Here is an 18,847-nt window from a genome sequence, read left to right as displayed (position 1 = left end):
CCCTTTTACAAATAAACTCACATATACCTTGACTGTAAAATTATCAAAGTGTTTTTACATATTAATATGCAAGTCCCTACAACAACCCTAAGAGCTATGGCAAGACACCCATTTACATAGGCTGACCACAAAGAAGGTAGGCATCCCACCCAAGACTTAGGGGAAGAACTAGGCATATAACCAAGGTCTCCTATGTCGCTCTTCCCTGATCAATCCACTATTCCACACTACAGTCATATTTCTATCTCGGTGTGAGCTTTATTCCTCCTGGAATGGATAATTGTATAATCATGCCGTTAACCATCCAAACTTCACTAAGTAAAGCTGGGGCATAGTACTTTTCCTAAGACATAAGTCAGTACAAAAATATATCTTTTTAGAGATAGAGATAGAGATAGAGATAGAAATAGAGATAGAGATAGAGATATAGATTGGATCTGGCCCAACACTGAAATAGCCCACTTAAAAACTCATCAGTTGCCTTATGCTTTGCATATATCTTACCCTTTTTCCTTAAGAAAATCCCTTTATCAGGGAGCTCATTATATTGGGATAATCCTATTCCTTATGCCTTGATCCCAATACATTCTACCCTTACATAATGAAATATATATATATATATATATATATATATTTTTTTTTTTTTAGGGATTTCCCTGGTGGCACAATGGTTAAGAATCCACCTGCCAATGCAGGGGATATGGGTTCGAGCCCTGGTCCGGGAAGATCCCACATGCCACGGAGCAACTAAGCTCATGCGCCACAACTACTGAGCCTGCACTCTAGAGCCCATGAGCCACAACTACTGAGCCCATGGGCCACAACTACTGAAGCTCATGCGCCTAGAGCCCGTGCTCTGCAACAAGAGAAGCCACCGCAATGAGAAGCCCGCGCACCGCAACGAAGAGTAGTCCCCGCTCGCCAAAACTAGAGAAAGCCCATGCACAGCAATGAAGACCCGATGCAGCCAAAAATAAATAAATTTATTTTTAAAAAATATATATCTTTTTATTTTCTATTAAATTATACCATTTTTAATAAATTTCACACATTTAATATATACAGAATAAATATGTAGGCTATCATTTTATTCCAAGAAAAGACTATTAAACTTCCATCCAAATAGTGCATATTTCAATGATGCTAGTAGACAGTCTATTCATATTACTTCACCTGCCTCCTCTGTAACCAATGACACATTTCCGAAATGTCTGTCTCAGGTTAGGGGATTTTTCTGTAGTCAAGGAATGGAGTGAAACATAAGATGTATCAGCTGCCACATTCAAGAAAAGATCTCTCAACCTGACACATTTATCTCAAATCTATTCCTGTTCCCTTCATCCCTGTGCACATAATCCCACTTTCGGATACAAAGTCCACTATATCACACTTGACCTGCTGCTACAGCCTCCCAAGTGAGGTTCCTGCCTCCAGTCCCCACTTTGTATCCACCCTCTGCCCGACAGTGCAAGGGGTCCCCCTAAAATTCCAAATATTCTTAATAGTTCCCCTTCATGCCCAAGGTTCCGTGGACATGAGCCCATCCTCCACTTCCTTCTTCCTTTCCTCTCTAAGAGTGTTGATGTGGATTTTCTCCCCGACGCGCTGCTACTTCATACCCCCGGGATGTGCCACACAGAGGACCTTCTCCACCTTCCTTCACTGGAGGACTCTAATTCCTTGAGGGACCTTCACATGGAACATTTCCCAGTTGTTTTTTTTCACTGGATTTTACTACAACTCATAAAGGTATACTCACTTCAGGCATCATGCTCTCCAAAAAAACCTCTGAACCCCCAGATTGAACTGAGAAGCTTTTTGTATGTTCACGTGCCTTCCAATGCTGGGATCCAGCCCTCTTAGAACTTACCATGTTACGCTGAGATGTTCATGGCTCTGTCACGCCACCTATTCTAAAGCTTCTTAAGGAAGGTGACAGGGAACATATTTTATTCATTCCTGTGTTCCCTGTACCTAACACAGTCATGAATGACAGGCAGACATTCAATGCCTGTTCATTACTGAACTAATCTCTCTGCCTAGATCCAGGTCAGCACATGCTAAACATTCACAACTGTGCTCACGGGTCAAAGTTCAAATTCATGACCACTGCCATTAAATGGACTTTCACTACTATCCAATAATTGTGTTTTCTTACCCCTTTTCTCTCCCTCTCTCCCAAATGACTATTTCAAAACTTCTCATTTCTACTCAAATCTCCTCCCCAATCCTCCCTTGTAGCTGATGACCCTGCTCTTTATTTTTTTGAGGAAATGGAAACTATCAGAAGAGTAGTTCTCCCAAGCTCCCAGCACCTTCTACTACATCAGCACCAAGCTGCCTTCCTTCCTGTTCATTTGGGTGAAGTATCTGTGCTCCTAGCGAAGCCCAATCTCTCTACTTGTACAAGTGCTTCCTCTCTCACATTCAAGAAATTCACTTCCGCAATTCTCCCCTCTTTCCTGTGACTCGTCAGTCTCCTGTCTCCATGTGATCATTCTCACGGGCGTACAAGCATGCTCTCATTTCTCCCATCGTAAAAGCCCTCCCCTGAGCCGACTTCACTATTCCTGCCAACGTTCAGCTCTTCTCTGCCTCCAACGTCCTTGTGCCCGTTCTTTCACAGAATGTCTCCAATCAGGCTTCTGCCCCCATCCTTCCACCAAAACTGCTCTGGTTAGGGCCCTCTATGACCACCATGCTGCTAAGTCCAATGATCAATTATTCATCTTCAACTTATCAACAGCATCTAAAACTGTTGACTACTCCTTCTTGAACACCTTCATCATGTTGCTTCTGTGACACATTTTCCTGAATCTTCTCGTCCCAGAGTGACCGCTTATTCTCAGCCTCCTTTGCTGGTTCCACCCAATCTTTTAACACTGGTATGCCCCAGAGCTCCAGATTTAGCCTATTCTCTGTTTTACTTACCTTCGTGCTCTTGGAAATTTCACGTACTCTCTTCCCCTCTCCCTACACACTGAGGGTCCCAAATCTACCTTGCCTTACCATCGCCCTGAACACCATACTTGTTGATCCCTTCAGCAGCTCCACTTGGGCGTCTCCAATAAAATGTATCCAAAACTTACTTCCTGTTATTCTCAATACCCCCATCTACTCCCAATACGTACTGAAACCTGCTCCTACCACAGTCATCCTCAAAGCACCTCATGGCAACTCCATCTTGCCAGTTGCTCAGGCCAGACACTGGAGTTGTCCTTGACTCCTTCTCTTACTCCCAACGTACCAGAAAATTCAGATGGTTCTACCTTCGAAATATGTCAAGCTATGGCACAGCTCTGTTGAGAACTTTCCAAAGGCTTCCTATCGCACTCTGAGTTGAAGCCAAGGTGTTTGCAATGTCAGCGAGGCATTACAGGCTATGATCCCCTGCTGCCCCTTGGACCCATGGCTCTGCTCCCCGTCTTGCCTCCCCACCCCATTCCAGCCACACTGACCTCCTTACCCATCCTTAAATGGACCAGGCACACCCCCATCCCAAGGAATGTGCGTTTTTGTCCCTGTTACTCGAAACATTCTGCCTCAGGTAGACTGAAGGCTCACTCCCTTTCCTTTTTCAGATTTTACTCAAATGCTATCTTTTAAAGAGGCTTCTCATGCTTATCCTAGTTACAAATCAGTCCCTCAACATTCCTTATTCCCCTTCTCTTCTATTTGCTATCAAATGTATCATCACCTAGCACACTACCAATTTAACGTATTTATTTTGTTTATTTTTTTCTCCACCTAAATGTAAGCTTCATGAGGTCAAGCGCTTTTGTCTGATACATAGCCAGGTGTCTGAAAGAATGACTGACACACAGTAGACTTTCACTAAATACCTGTTGAGAAAAATGAATAAATCAAATAAGAAGTGAATGAAAGACCTAGTCACCCATTTGCCTTTTAACCTCTTTTACATCATGAACCCTATTTAGAGTCTGAGGAAATTCTCTCCATAAACGGACAAACAAACAAACAAACAAAAAATATATATATATATAATTATATATGTGATATACATATTATTGATATATCTGTACTATATCTACATAATATATAATATGTTATATAGATATATATTACAGATATATAGGTAGATACAGGCATAGACATAGACATAGACATAGACATAGATATAGATATATCCACACATTTGCATATAGTTTTAGGGATTCTAAGCATTGGCAGCATATATTTTATCCAAATGAGGTATCTGCTCATGCATGATCCCAAATATTAGTGGCACACAAATGTATTTTCTGTCCTCTACAATTAGCTTTAACTTACATTTTATTTGGGGTGTTTTATTACATTTTCTTCTTTTCCTACTTCTAGATTGGTCAGAATAATATTGATTTCGAGGGAAAAGTACCACACATATAGTAATCTGAGTGGTGAGATTTATAATTTTACAGCCAGAGAGCAAGGGTGTGGTGATAAATGGAGATCAAAAGATATATTTGGGTTTCAGGAAGGAGAGAAAACTGTGCAGTAGGGAAGTAACCAAAGAGGGATATGAAGCAGGTTGGCCAGGACCCAGAAGCAGAGGGAAGAAAGGTTAGTTAATAAGTGGGTAACTAAGAAGGATTGCTGGTAGAAAGTCAAGCAGGACCAAAAGAGTTTTCTTTCTTCTCTCTGAGTTCTCCACATCTCTACTTCCAAAAACAATCTTTTCCGAAAAAAAAAAAAAAATGCTTTCATTCTCTAATATTACCATAGTTCTATTCATATGAAGTTACTTAAGGAGTGTTACTTTGTTCTTAAGAAATTTTGATATCTGTGCAGAGAGAGATCCTAATATTTTACTGAAAAAAACGAAATAAGATCTTTGCAGATCAACCAAATTTGGAAAATTGATTTTTTTAAGGTAAAAATGAATTCACCACCACTCTAAAGGGGATAAAAGGTTTTAGGAAAGGGTCTCTTCAACTAACACTTCTCAAATGGTTTTTAGCTCTAAATAATTCAAATTTCTTACCATTCAGCTCAAGTCCGTGTTAGTTCTTTTATGGATAAAAGAAAAAACTGTAGATAAGAATAGAGAGGAAGGAAATTAATGCAACAACTTAACCCTCTGAGCGCCTTCCTTGACTCGGCACCCTGGGGTCAACAGGCATCACGCAAAGGCCCTGCTTCTCCCCTATAGAGCAGCGGGCTCACTGGATGCTTTGAACCACTTTGACAACATACTCCAGGCATTCTGGCAGGCAGGCAGGGTCTGGTAGGGGTTCTGAAAAATAATGTACTTCCATTCTTCACTCCAAATATTCAGTACATGGCTTGCCTTAAGACCTAAGCACTGGAAATGTGTTCTACCAGCGCAGGTGGGCAAAGAAGTGCTCGTTCCTCTTTTGACACAGGCAAGAGGAATCTTGGGAGAAAGTTTCAGTTGGACCCATTAATCATTCCATTAATCATTCATTTAAAAATAAATACAGGCTTAGCCAAAAGTCCGGGGATGTGGAGCTATCAGAAACTCCTAAAGGTCTAATCTAAAGGCCTTTAGTGTGTGACATGATAGTTTGTTCAACTTTCTAAAAGAATTTCCATGAAGAGCATTCATTCCAATACAGTCCCAGTGAGAGGATTTTTCTTCATTTCTGCAATGTGCCTATTACTAAGACAAACATTATTATTCAAACAGTTTCCTTGTTTCTGCATGAAACTGTTCTTTTTGCTTGTCCACACTCCGGCTTTGAAATATTTTTTAAGTAAACATTTATATTGCAACGTAACACACATAGAGAAAAACGCGCATACAAGGTTTGTGCTTGATGCAATTATCACAAAATGAACACATCTGTGTAGCCACCATCAAAGTCAAAAAAGACTTATCTCAGAAGCTTTACTTGTGGCCTCTCCCAGTGCATATCCTCCCCTCCCCCTCAAAGGCAACCACTATCCTGACTGCTTTGAGTTTTAAAGACAGTTAAAATAATTCTGATAGCTTTGTGACATGAATGAACATGATGTACCAAATAATCTTTCTCTAATGAATAGGTTGATGTGCTTTTTCTCTTTTTTTTCAACAAGGTCAATTTCCACATCATCATGTCCTCCTCGGACGTTCACAGGAATACATAACGTGGGGTACATTTCATCAGCCCCAGCGTAAGGGATCTGTGGAAAGGTCTTCTTTCCAGAAATGTTCAGAGAGTGCAGTTCTTCAGCTGGGTGGGGTAGAGAGCCCCTGAGATGGCCCCAATGTTCCTTGCTCCCCGGTACTCATGCCCTTCTGTAATTCCCCTCCTTGACTGCAGGAAGGCTGACCTAGCGACTTGCTTCTAATGAACAGAATACTGTAAATGTGATGTGATGTCACTCCTGAGATTGGGGTATAACCCACCCTGCTCGCTCACTCTCGCAGCTTTACTGCTCTGCAGGCAGCCAGCTTCTATTTTGGGAACTGCCCTATGACGAGACTCACATGGGAAGGAACTGGGGGTGGCCTCCAGCCAACAGACAGTGAACAACTGAGACCCTCAGTCCAACAACCTGCGAGGAACTGAATCCTGCCAACAACCACGTGAGAGAGCTTGGAAGCACACCCTCCCCCAGTGGAGGAATGAAAACTGATGCCTGGATTACAGCCCCAGCTGTATGCCTGGATTACAGCCTTATAAGAGACTCTGAAGCAGAAGCACCTAACCAAGCCACACCCAAATGCCTGACTCACAGAAACTGTGAAATGATGAATGTCTATTGCCTGTAGCTGCTAAGTTTGTGGGTATTTTGTTGCCTAGCAATAGATAACTAATACCTGGGAAGAAAAGAAAAAGATGCTGAGTTCCTCAAGCCTGTGGCCATAGTGCATGGAGAACAAGACATCACAGAGAACCAGCTGCGTCAGTAAAACCTTTGAATTCTTTGTACAAACCTGCGCTCCCAGTTTCCAAGCCCCTGGCCATGGTCAGATGAAGGTCCAGAATCCTGAGTTTCCTGCTCTTTGGAAAGCTGAGACCACCGTCTTTCTCCTTCTAGAAGTAGCCTGAACTGTCCAGGCTCTCCTTAGCCTCTATTCCCTACTTCTCCCAATGTGGGCTGCAACATCTCATCCACTTTTATGCATCTGCCTAGGCCAGCTCCTCCTCCTTGAATGCACTTCCTTCTCTTCCTGATTTTCTTCATCTCTTATGATGGGCCAGTTTCAGCATCTCCATGGCATTGTCCCTAATGGCCTCAGGTAGGCAGCGGTTTCCCTCCTCTGGGCTACCAAAGCTGATATCAACTATAGCACTTATCACATCTCATAGCAATTGTTTTCCTTTATGTTTCCATTGTCCAGTGGGGTCTTCTCAGTGGTCCCAGTGTCCTAGAGTAGTGCCTCATACATAGTAAGAGTCGGGAAGTATTTGTTCAATAAAAAATGTATTCACTCGTATCAGTTATCACAAATAAGACAGTAAAATCCCAACACAGTACGGCATATTACATTGGATGACCAAACACATTTATCAACTCTGTAAATACTATGGAATAGAACATATTTGACTTTGAAATGAGTGCTAGTGATGTCTTTCATCATTAAATGCTAGGGAATTTCCTCTACATTTGGGTTTTCTTTGTATAAATAAAATACACCTTTGCCTTTTATTTTTCAGCCTTATTTTTACAAGGCTTTTAGGGGGCTTAGGTCTTCCACTGACTCACTGGGACATCTGACTGAGAGTCACTCCACCATCTTTTGTAGCCTTGTCCTTTTGATTGCTGATATTTCTTCCTGGAGAGGGATTCAAATTCATGATGCAAAAGGACATGTACAAAACAGCATTAAATTGCGGGTCTGCAAGGCTTTCCAGAATCTATAAATCTTCTGCTAATTCAGGACTGTTTTACCAAGTATTCTGGCCTCTACTTGTTTGTGCTATAATCTCGACGTGAAAGCGGGATGCTTTTGTTATAAAGAACCATTTTAGTTATGGGAGGCCATGAACATAGCTTCAGTACATCCTGTGCCCTGTGTCTTATTCTCACTGTGAAAACATCTGCTCGTCTGCTACCGTGAAGTGTCTGTTTCCCACTGCCCAGCTCTCATGGTGTTCTTGGCTCCAGACTCAAGAGCTTAGCATCATGTAAGTCTGCTATATCTGAAACGTAGGAAGTTTCTTCTGGATATAGTATAAAAGAACGGCACCCTTTAATGAATCAGGCAAAATCCCAAGATCTTATTAAATTTGACTGTGTATTCTCACCAGTTGACTACCTCAGGCTCTCAGCAACATTTATTATTCCGGGTCGTAGGGTACAAAAACAAATTACACATGATCCTTCCATCTAGGAGCTCAGTATGTGAAATTTTACACCAGAGTGAATGGAAAAATCCAGGCCTATTGTAAAAACAAAACAAAACAAAACAGAAAAACTGCATTGGGTGCTGCTGTGTGAATTTCCTACTGTTTTAAGAATGTCAAGGGTCAACTCACCCTATAGAGACTGCACTGGCTTTTACTGCCTTTCCCTACCCTCCCCCCACACGTGTGGTTAGCATAAATCATTCTACAGAACCAGCATTTTCTCACGCCACATCCACAGAGTTCAGCCGCAGTCCGAAATTTCTTACCTTTAATGTGCTGTTCAAAGCTCGGATTTTGTGGAGCTTCTCATTTATGGATGGATTTTTGCATCGCTTGACAAAGGACTTTCTCAACTCCTTTTTGGTTGAAGGTCGCCGGTCCCCAAGAGGAGACAGACTAGCTTGCTCTAACGATTTGTAGAGCTTCTCCATTTCATCATCTTCAGACACTTTTGTCTCATCTATTAAAATAAATAAATAACAATAAACCCAGTTAATCAAGGACAGAACATTTGACATGGTCCTAAAACAAGGCCCTCCTGATACCTTGATCTTAGACTTCCAGCCTCCAAAACTGCGAGACATAAATTTTTATTGTCTAAGCCGCTCAGTTGGTGGTACTTTGTCATACCAGGGCCGTGTTCCCTTTGAAGGCTGTAGGGAAGGATCTGTTCCAGCCTCTCTGCCAGCTGCTGGTGGCTCCTTGGCTTGTGGCAGCATAACTCTAATCTTCACATGGTGTTTTACAGTGTGCATGTCTCTGTGTCCACATTTCCCCCTTTTACAGACACCAGTCATATGGATTAGGGGCTCACCCTATTGACCTCTTAACTAATTACACCTGCAAAAAATAGCCATTTCCTAATAAGGTCACATTCTGAGGTCTCAGTGGTTATGACTTCAACACAGGAACTTTGGAAGGACACAATTGAACCCATAATAGTACACAATCTAACCTCCCAAAATTTATGTCCCTCTCACATGCAAAATACATTCACTCATCCCAACATCTCCGAAAGTCTTAACCCATTCAAACATCAACTCTAAGTCTCAAATCTCACCCAAATATCATCTAAATCAGAGATTGGTGGGACTCAGGGAATGATTCATCCTGGGGCAAAGTTCCTCTCCACCTATAAACCTGTGAAACCAAGTAAGTTCTCTGTTTCTAAAATACAATGGTGGGGCAGGATAACCTTACAGACCAGTACACACTCTAAAGCTTGAGAACCATTGTCCCAGATCACTTTTTAATGTCCTTCCTAGAACTGTTCTTTGAATGAAGGAATCCACCTGTGGTCTGTGGCTTTCAGCAGATAATAATAATTCCTCATGCCACACACCTCCCTTCTCTTTGTTAACCCCACCTTGCCAGCCTCAGCTCAAATGCTTCCAGTAAAGTGACTCCACCCAGGATCCGGGGGGTCCCCGGATGTGCTAGGCTAAGCCAGTGGCAGTTCCATCATGCTAGCCACAGTCATTCACCCAGGGATGAGCACGTGTCTCAGATCAGGCCCACTGGGGCCAAAGAGACTCAATTCTGAGACTTTGGTTTGGGGGATCAGGGAATCAATTTCTCTATTTTCCTAAACGGAGTGGTGTGATGATGTAACCTGGAAGATTCCAGAAATCATGCCAAGAATCATGAGAATGGAGCCAATCCATAGGATCCAACTGACACATGGATTTCGGTGATACCATTACTGCCCTCTTAGCTTACGGGAGCCAGTACATTGCCTTTGTTAAGATATTCTGAGTGTCGTTTTCAAGCATGTGCAGCTGAAAGAGTCTCAAATGATACAGAAAGTTACTCAAAGAAAACCATCTCTTGATGGTGCTTTAATTTCTTACTAAGAACTTCAGTCCTTTATTCACTTCAGTCTGAAAATAATGTTGGGAAAGATAGACAATAAGATTGTTTTCTACCATGTACTCTCTAGTGTCTATGCATTTTAGCTCCCGTCCTGAGAACAAGCTTGATAGAGGATCATATAGGAAGTATGGCCTTAGAAGAACTGCAGAAAAGGTCTCACCAAAGAGAAAAGCACACAACAGTAGTCTAGAAGCATCAAAATTAAGCGCACTCACTTACTTTACATTTACTCTTATAAGATTAAGTGTCTTTAGGCAATAGTTTTCCCCCTTCTACTACCAGAAAGCCCACAGGTGTGCCCAATACTCTTTCATAAAATGAAGAGCAAAGATGTTGGGCTAACTTTGCAACTAAATTAAAGTATTGGTCAGTAAACTTCTTTGTTCACTACAATATTATTAAAAAAGGAGAAAATATTCAAAACTACATTTCAACACAATTAGAGTTTTTGGCTCAGGCTGTGCAGACATCAAAAGTAGGTTTTTGTCAATAAGCACATGAAAAGATGCTCAGTATCATCAGTCATTAGAGAAATGCAAGTCAAAACCACAATGAGGGCTTCCCTGGTGGCGCAGTGGTTGCGAGTCCGCCTGCCGATGCAGGGGACATGGGTTCGTGCCCCGGTCTGGGAAGATCCCACATGCCGCGGAGCGGCTGGGCCGGTAAGCCATGGCCACTGAGACTACGCGTCCAGAGCCTGTGCTCCACAACGGGAGAGGCCACAACAGTGAGAGGCCCGCGTACCGCAAAAAAAAAAAAAAAAACCACAATGAGATACTATTTCACACTCATCAGGATGGCTAAAATCAAAAAGGCACAATAAGAAGTGTGGCCAAGGATGTGGAGAAACTGGAACCCTTAAAGTTGCTGGTGGGACTATAAAATGGACCCACCACTTTAGGAAACTGTTTGGTAATTCCTCAAAATGCTAAATGTAGCATTTTAAGTTACCATATGACCCACCAATTCTATTTCTAGTTATATACTCAAGAAAATTAAAAACATGTTAACACAAAACTTGTGCATGAATGTCATGAATGATATAGACAAAAGGTGCGAACAGCCTAAATGCTCATCAACTGATGAGTGGGGTAACAGATTGTGGTACACGCATGCAATGGAGTATTAGTCATTAAAAGAAATGAAGTACTGACACATACTAAAACATGGCTGAACCTTGAAAAATTCTTCGAAGTAAAAAAAGCCAGTCACAAAAGACACATACTGTATCGTCCATTTATAATGAAATGTCCAGAATAAACAAATCCATGGAGACAGAAAGTAGATTAGTGGTTGCCTGGGGCTGAGGAAGGGACAAGTAGGAATGGGGAGTGACTGCTAATATGTATGGGGTTTTTCCTGTGTGTGGTGCTAAGATGTCCTCAAATTAGATTGTGGATCTAGTTGCACAACTCTATGAATATACTAAAAACCACTGAACTGTATGTTTTTATGTGTGAATTTTATGGTATGTGAAGCATATGTCAATAGCGCTATTAAAAAGTAGACTTTTATAAGATTATCATGATAACTGATGACACTTGCATAGGAGAAATACTAAGCATGGCAACAGTCCTGGAGTTAAGTTGGAGACATCAGAAAGTCTTAAGAAATCTAAATGAAAAGACATCTGACTCTTAGAGCGGAATATTAGCATTGGCGACTCTGGGAGTTTCCAGTCCCAGAAGAACACAATAATTGTACACATCATTTTTTTACAGATAGGCAGGTGGGGACTCTACCTCAAATAAAGCCTGAATACATAGCTTTTAATACCACAGTATTTTTAAAGTAATATATATTTAACAAACCTCAAGAAACAAACCAAACAAGTAGACAACAAAGAAGATAAACAGAATGACTTCTTTACTTTCTCTGTGTTCACCAAGCTGCTCAGTTGTGCTGCTAAAGATTGTGATAGAAAATAAAAATACTTTCGACTAACACATTAATTTGTAATTATGTCAGAGTAAAATGATTATATTAAGATCTTACATCTAATTCAACAATATTAAATCAGTAAAGATGAAAATAAACTTTAGAATCTTGAAATAACATGGCATAAAGTACATTCCCTAAATGAAAAATAAAGAGGACCGCCTCTTTGGATAATTTTATTATTATTTAATATATTTATATATTTATATATTTATATATATATCAATATATATTACCTTTAAGTTAAAAATATCAGAGATTATCGCCCTTCCACACACATATTCCTGTCCCTATTTGCCTTTTTTGTATCATAATCTGAGAGATATACAACATATTGCTAGATACTCATGGGAAAGCCCTGTGATCTAACCTCATCCATGACCTAAATGGGGATTTTATACTGTTTTACTGTTACTAATGGCTGGTGCCTAGGTCTTCACAGGACAATAAAATGAACATCCAGTAATAATGGAAGCAGATGATAAATAGGATCATAAGACAAAAAAAAAAGACCCAAAGGGCACAAGCACACAGGAAAACACAGCTTGCACCTGACCCCAAAGCCGAGGTGAACCGAGTCCTTCCTAACGGTTGTATGGAAGACTAGCGCTGGCTGGCTAATCCTACAGGGCTATCCCTGTACCTTTCAAAGGCTTCTCAATAGAGTAATATTTTTAAAAATCTCCATTTCACCTTTTTTAAATAAATATGTTTCTAAATTCTAATATCATATTAGGAAATACTACATTGTTCCCTTATCTTACCAGATTATAAAAAGAGCAAAAAAAAAAAAAAAAAAAGATTGGCAGAAAAGACCACTGGTCTCTCTCCCTCTGGAAACAGAAGCCAAGTTAATTATTTCTATCTCCCTTGTCTTCTGTGGCAAAATGAAAGACTTTTGTCTGACAATCAAGTGTTTTCAACGCAACTGTTATCCTTCCTCTCAAGTGCATATTTTAGTCTCTTACATAAAATAACAGGACTTTAATTTCCTTCTCCACATAAGGCATCACGCCTCATGAGTTCTTTGCCAAGGAAGATGAAAACTATTTTTATTTTATAGATGAGAAAAAATGTGGAGATTCTTGGAAAACAGTAAGTGATCTTTCCAAAATGTAAAGCAGTGTGGAATGAGGAATAAAAGTTTGCTTCCACACTGTGCAGGCCCAGGCACTTCCGGAGCAGTCTTCTCCAACTTTAATAAGCAAACAACCACCTAGGGATCTTGGTAAAATACAGTTTCTGATTCATTCAGTCTGGGATGGCGGGCACTGAGATGCTAAATTTTTAAGGAGCTCCTAGGTGATGTCTGAAGTGCTGGTCCATGGACATACTCTGAGTAGCAAGGCTAGACTGCTTCCCAGCAATTAGTCATGCAGAAACAGCCTCAGCTCACCGGAAGAGAAAAGGACTGAAATTACAGCTAGAAAGTTGAGACTTGTCCAGAAAGCAGCATCTATTTTCTCTGTGCCATATCATAGTTTTTTTAAAAATCTGGCTTGCTCAAGGGAGGGTTCCAGAATCCCTGCTCTAAAGCATCAGTATCTCAATATTGTTGAGTTGGTAGGAATTTGAGGTAAATGTTAGTGACCCTTTACTTCTGTTAGACTGGCTCAGAATGTCTGGTGGGGTCAGTCTAGAAAATGTTCTCCAAACTTAGGTCAATAATCTAATGATTTAGACTCAATAAAGGGATGATATATATTTAAGAAGATCTTTCTTGTTGACATTAGCAAAAGACAAAACATGGAAGATTCAGAAGGAGGGGAAAGATATGAGGAGCACTTCATGCCAAGAGCAGTGAGGCAAGAGGAAGAAGAAGTTACCCCAATACAATTTCACAAGCAGAAAATGAAGGTTTGGAGCAGATAAATGCCCTTACCTTTTCAAGATGGTGCTCTGTTGTCCTTATGTCTATGGTTATAATCTAGTGTGATCTATAATTACTTGCAAGACATCCTTATTTCTGCCTTATAGGAAATCCTCAGTGTACACATTTAGAGTTACATATTTCAACATGGCCATTAAATCCCTACTAATAAACCTTTTCCCAGGAAGTGATAAAAATCCTATACAGTTGAGATTATATTTCATTCCGCAGAGGACTGAATGTTCTGGAAAACTTATGACTCATCCTTGATTCCTCTCTTTCCCTCACACGTTTGATCCCTTTATTAAGTTCAACAATCACATATCTTTGAACGTCCACTGTGTACTCGGGCAGTGCAGCTGAAAGACTAGGGACAGACTAAACCAGGCAACAATCCTTTATGAATCTTACATTCGTACATTGTATGTTTATAATATATCCCAAATATGTGTATTTTTTCTGCTCCCCACCCCATTGCTACCATCATTTCATTGTTGGTCTATTTCGACAGCTACATTCCTAATACCCATTTTTCATACAGTGAAGTGATCTTTTTAAAATGTAAACCACACCAAAACATTCCTCAGCTTCAGTTCCTCCAGAAGTATCTCATTGCACTTAGAACAAAATCCAAATACCTTAAAGGACCCACTAGTTGCCACATAGCCAGCTGCTACTGAATTCTCCAGTATCTTCCTATGCTGCCCCTACCCACTCTGCTCCAGCCATGCTGAATTTATTTCTGTTTCCTGAACCGCAAAATTTGTGCCAGTCCTATAGCATTTATACTCTACTTTCTCTCTGTCTAGGGCATTTTGCCAGCTATTGTTTATATGTGTAGGTTTCCTTGTGAAATTCAGGTCCCAGATCAAACATTGCCTCCTCATGGAGATCCTCCCCAACCAGTCATTTAAATAAAGGTCCTTCTTCCTACCTCCATTATTATATACCCTTACCTAATTTCCCTTATAGAACTTACTCACTACCAGAAATTATCCTGTTCTTCTACTTACCTAATTGTCTCCAAACCCTGCCAAAACAGACATATGCACCAGACTGTAAGTTCTATGCAAGAGGGCTATTGCCTTTGTTATCTTCAAAAAGCATCTCCAAATGCCAACAATTGAGCCAGAAATATAATACCTCCTCACAACATATTTGTTAAACATTCACTGTTTGGTCAAAATTTCCATTCTTAATCTCATTCTCACCTCCTTCATATATCCATACATCACCTCCTTCATATATCCATACATAATAAACACAGCAAGCTAATTCTGGATTTGGATTCTTTAAAAACTCAGTAAGTAAACTATTCTTACTAAATGTAAAGTGTCTACATAGAGTAAAAGTAAAAATTAAAATTTGTTTTTGGTTAGAGAAAAAGGGAAAGGACACAAATTACTAACAGCAGAAATGAAAAAGAGGGTTATCACTACAGAATCCATGGGACATTAAAAGGATAGTAAAAAAATGCTATGAGCTACTCTGTGCCCCAAAATTTAATAACCTAGCTGAAACAGACCAATTCTTTAAAAGAAACAAAACTCACACAAGAAATAAATGATTTGAATAGGCCTATATTCAATCAATAATTGAAAAACCTTCTAATTGAATCAATAATTAATAACCTTCTAAAACAAAGCACCAGTCCCATATGGGTTCACTGATGAATTCTACCAAACATTTAAAGAAAAAATTATACCAATTCTCTACAATCTCCTTCAGAAGACAGAAGCAGAGGGAATACTTCCTGACTCATTCTATGAGGCCAGCATTACCCTAATCATCAAATCCAGACAAATACATTTCATTGCTGAAAATCAATATACCTCATGAACATAGATGCAAAATTCCTCAGCAAAATATTAGCAAATTGAAGAATAAAAAAATTTTACACCATGACCGAGTGGGAATTATCCCAGATATGCAAGGCTGGCTCAACATTTGAAAATAAATTAATGTAGTTGATCACATCAATAGGCTTAAGAGGAAGAAGGAAAAAAACACATGATAATATCAATAGACACAGAAAAAGCATTTAACAAAACCCAATACTCATTTGTGATTAAAAAAAAAAAAACTTCTCAGTAATCAAGGAATAAAAAGAAAATTCCTGGCGGCTTCCCTGGTGGCACAGTGGTTAAGAATCTGCCTGCCAATGCAGGAGACATGGGTTCGAGGCCTGGTCCAGGAAGATCCCACATGCTGCAGAGCAACTAAGCCCATGTGCCACAACTACTGAGCCTGAGCTCTAGAGCCTTCGAGCCACAGCTACTGAAGCCCCTAGGCGCCTGTGGTCTGCAACAAGAGAAGCCACCGCAATGAGAAGCCCGGCACCACAATGAAGAGTAGCCCCCGCTCGCTGCAACTAGAGAAAGCCCGTGCACAGCAACGAAGACCCATCATAGCCAAAAATAAATAAAAGTAATTAATTAATTTTTAAAAAAAGAAAGAAAATTCCTCAACTCAATACAGAATATCTACAAAAAACCTACAGCTAACTTCATACTTAATGGTGAGAAACTAGAAGCTTTCCCACTAAGATCAGTAACAAGGCAAGGATGTCCCCTCCCACTACTCCTCTTCAACGTTGTACTGAAAGTCCTAGCCAACACAATAACACAAGAAAAGGAGATAAAAGTATACAGATTGGGAAGGAATAAACAAAACTATCTTTGTTCATATATGACATGAATTTGCATCTGGAAAAGGCAAAACTATGGAGATAGTAAAACGATCAGTGGTTGCTAGGCATTGGGGAAGGGAAGGATTAAAAGGTGGGGTACAGAGAATTTGTAGGACAGTGAAAATACTCTGTATGATACAGTATTAATGGATACACATTGTTATACATTTGTCCAAACCCACAGAATGTAGAACACTAAGAGTGAACCCTAAGTTAAACTATGGACTTTGGGTAATTATGACGTGTCAGTGTAAGTTCATCAGTTTTAAAAAATATACTACTTTAGTGGGAGGAACATTGATAATGGAAAAGGCTATTATGCGTAGGGGCAGGGGTAGACAGGAAGTCTCTGTACCTGCCTCTCAATTTTGCTGTGAACCTAAAATTGCTCTAAAAATTAAAATCTACTTTGAAATGTTTGTCAATTGGCTGCTTACTATAGTTTTGTAGTTTGAGGCAAATAGAACCTTATTTGCCTCGGCTTTAATTAAGAAGAAATAAAATTGTAGGGAGAGAAATTAAAAATTAACAACCAAAGGGTAGTGCAGGAAAAGATGTCAAAGGCTTATGGTGTTGTCTAGACAAGAAGGATCTACCTGTAAAAACTGATCTTATAGTTTCCATTTCTAGTTGAAAATTCAGACACGTGCTCATATCATTCTAGTTCCTTGCTCTTGATGCACAGGGTGACATATATTCAGGAGTCTCCGGAACAGCCAGGAAGGGTCAGGAGGGTATAATCAAAGAGACAAACAAATGAATCTGAGACCATTAGGTTGCGAGCATCTCAAAGGACTGCACAAGATTCTTCACAGAAGTAAAGTGTAAACTGCAGGTGTATGCGTTCAAGAAGACTTGCAGATCAGGGACGTCATTCTCAGACCAGGGGCACAAAGAATATTCCCCAGCTTTGTGTAAAAATACCTGGAGACAAATGAAAATGGAAACACACTGATCCAAAGTCTATGGGAATAACAAAAGCAGTTCTAAGAAGGAAGTTTATAGTAATATAAGCTTACCTTGAGAAACAAACAAACAAAAATCTCAAATAAACAATCTAACCCTGTACCTAAAGGAACTAAAAAAAGAACAAACCCCAAAGTTAGTAGAAAGAAATAGTAAAGATCAAAGCGTAAATAAATAAGAGACTAAGGAGTAGAAAAGATCAGTGAAACTAAGATCTGATTCTTTGAAAAGTAAACAAAACTGCTAAGCCGTTAACCAGATTCATCAAGAAAAAAAGGACTCAAAAACAGAAATGAAAGACAGGTTACAAGCAACACTACATGAATACAAAGGATCATAAGAGATTACTACTACAAACAAATATACACCAATAAAATGAACCTAGAAGAAATGAATAAATTCCTAGAACATGCAAACTCCCAAGACTGAATCAGGAAGAAATAGAAAATATGAAGAGATTGATCATCAACAATGAAATTGAATCAGTAATTTAAAAACTCACAACAAACAAAAGTCCAGGACCACACAACTTCACAGGTGAATTCTACCAAACATTTAAAGAAGAGTTAACACCTATTCTTCTGAAACTATTCCAAAAAAATTGAAGCGGACAGAACAGTTCTGAACTCATTCTATGAGGCTAGCATCACCCTGACACTAAAACCAGACAAAGATACTATAAAAGAAGAAAATCACAGGCCAATATCACTGATGAACACAGATGTAAAAATCCTCAACAAAATATTAGCAAACCAAATGCAACAATACGTTAGAAGGATCATACATCACGACCAAGTGGGATTTATCCCAGGGATACAAGGCTGGTTCAGTAACTGCAACTACAGCAATGTGATACACCACATCAACAAATTGAAGAATAAAAACCATATGATCATCTCAACAGATGCAGAAAAGTTTTTGACAAGATTCAACGTCCATTTATAATAAAAACTCTCAACAATGTGGCTACAGAGGGAACATTCCTCAACATAATAAAGGTCATACATGAGAAAACTAGTCAACATCATACTGAACAGTGAAAAGCTCAAAGCATTTCTTCTAAGATCAGGAACAAGACAAGGATGTCCACTCTTACCACTTTTATTCAACATAGTATTGAAATCCCAGCCACAGCAGACGAGAAAAAGGAATCCAAATTGGAAAGGAAGAAGTAAACTGTCACTGTTTGCGGATGACATGATACTATAGGTAGAA

At 39.7% G+C, this 18,847-nt stretch overlaps 2 protein-coding genes across 13 annotated transcripts in view; one reads left to right on the top strand and one right to left on the bottom strand.

Annotated features, from left to right (window-relative positions):
* IPCEF1 (interaction protein for cytohesin exchange factors 1) overlaps nt 1–18,847 on the bottom strand; it is a 183,154-nt gene that overhangs the window by 5,055 nt on the left and 159,252 nt on the right. For 11 of the 12 annotated variants that reach the window (XM_033404499.2, XM_033404489.2, XM_033404524.2 and 8 more), the window contains one exon: nt 8,564–8,757. In XM_033404499.2, coding sequence (XP_033260390.1) covers nt 8,564–8,757 — 194 coding nt within the window. Of the gene's footprint in view, nt 1–6,880; nt 7,316–8,563; nt 8,758–18,847 lie in introns of all 12 variants that reach the window. The other variant, XR_004476519.2, reaches the window with a different exon arrangement.
* Nucleotides 1–18,847, top strand: part of OPRM1 (opioid receptor mu 1) — a 159,923-nt gene that overhangs the window by 84,354 nt on the left and 56,722 nt on the right. The window lies entirely within an intron of this gene.

Source organism: Orcinus orca, chromosome 12 (assembly GCF_937001465.1).
Source record: "Orcinus orca chromosome 12, mOrcOrc1.1, whole genome shotgun sequence".
In the NCBI taxonomy this organism is placed as follows: Eukaryota; Metazoa; Chordata; class Mammalia; order Artiodactyla; family Delphinidae; genus Orcinus; species Orcinus orca.
The sequence above is the reverse complement of the archived record's forward strand: the minus strand, read 5'-3'. Positions and strand labels throughout refer to the sequence as shown.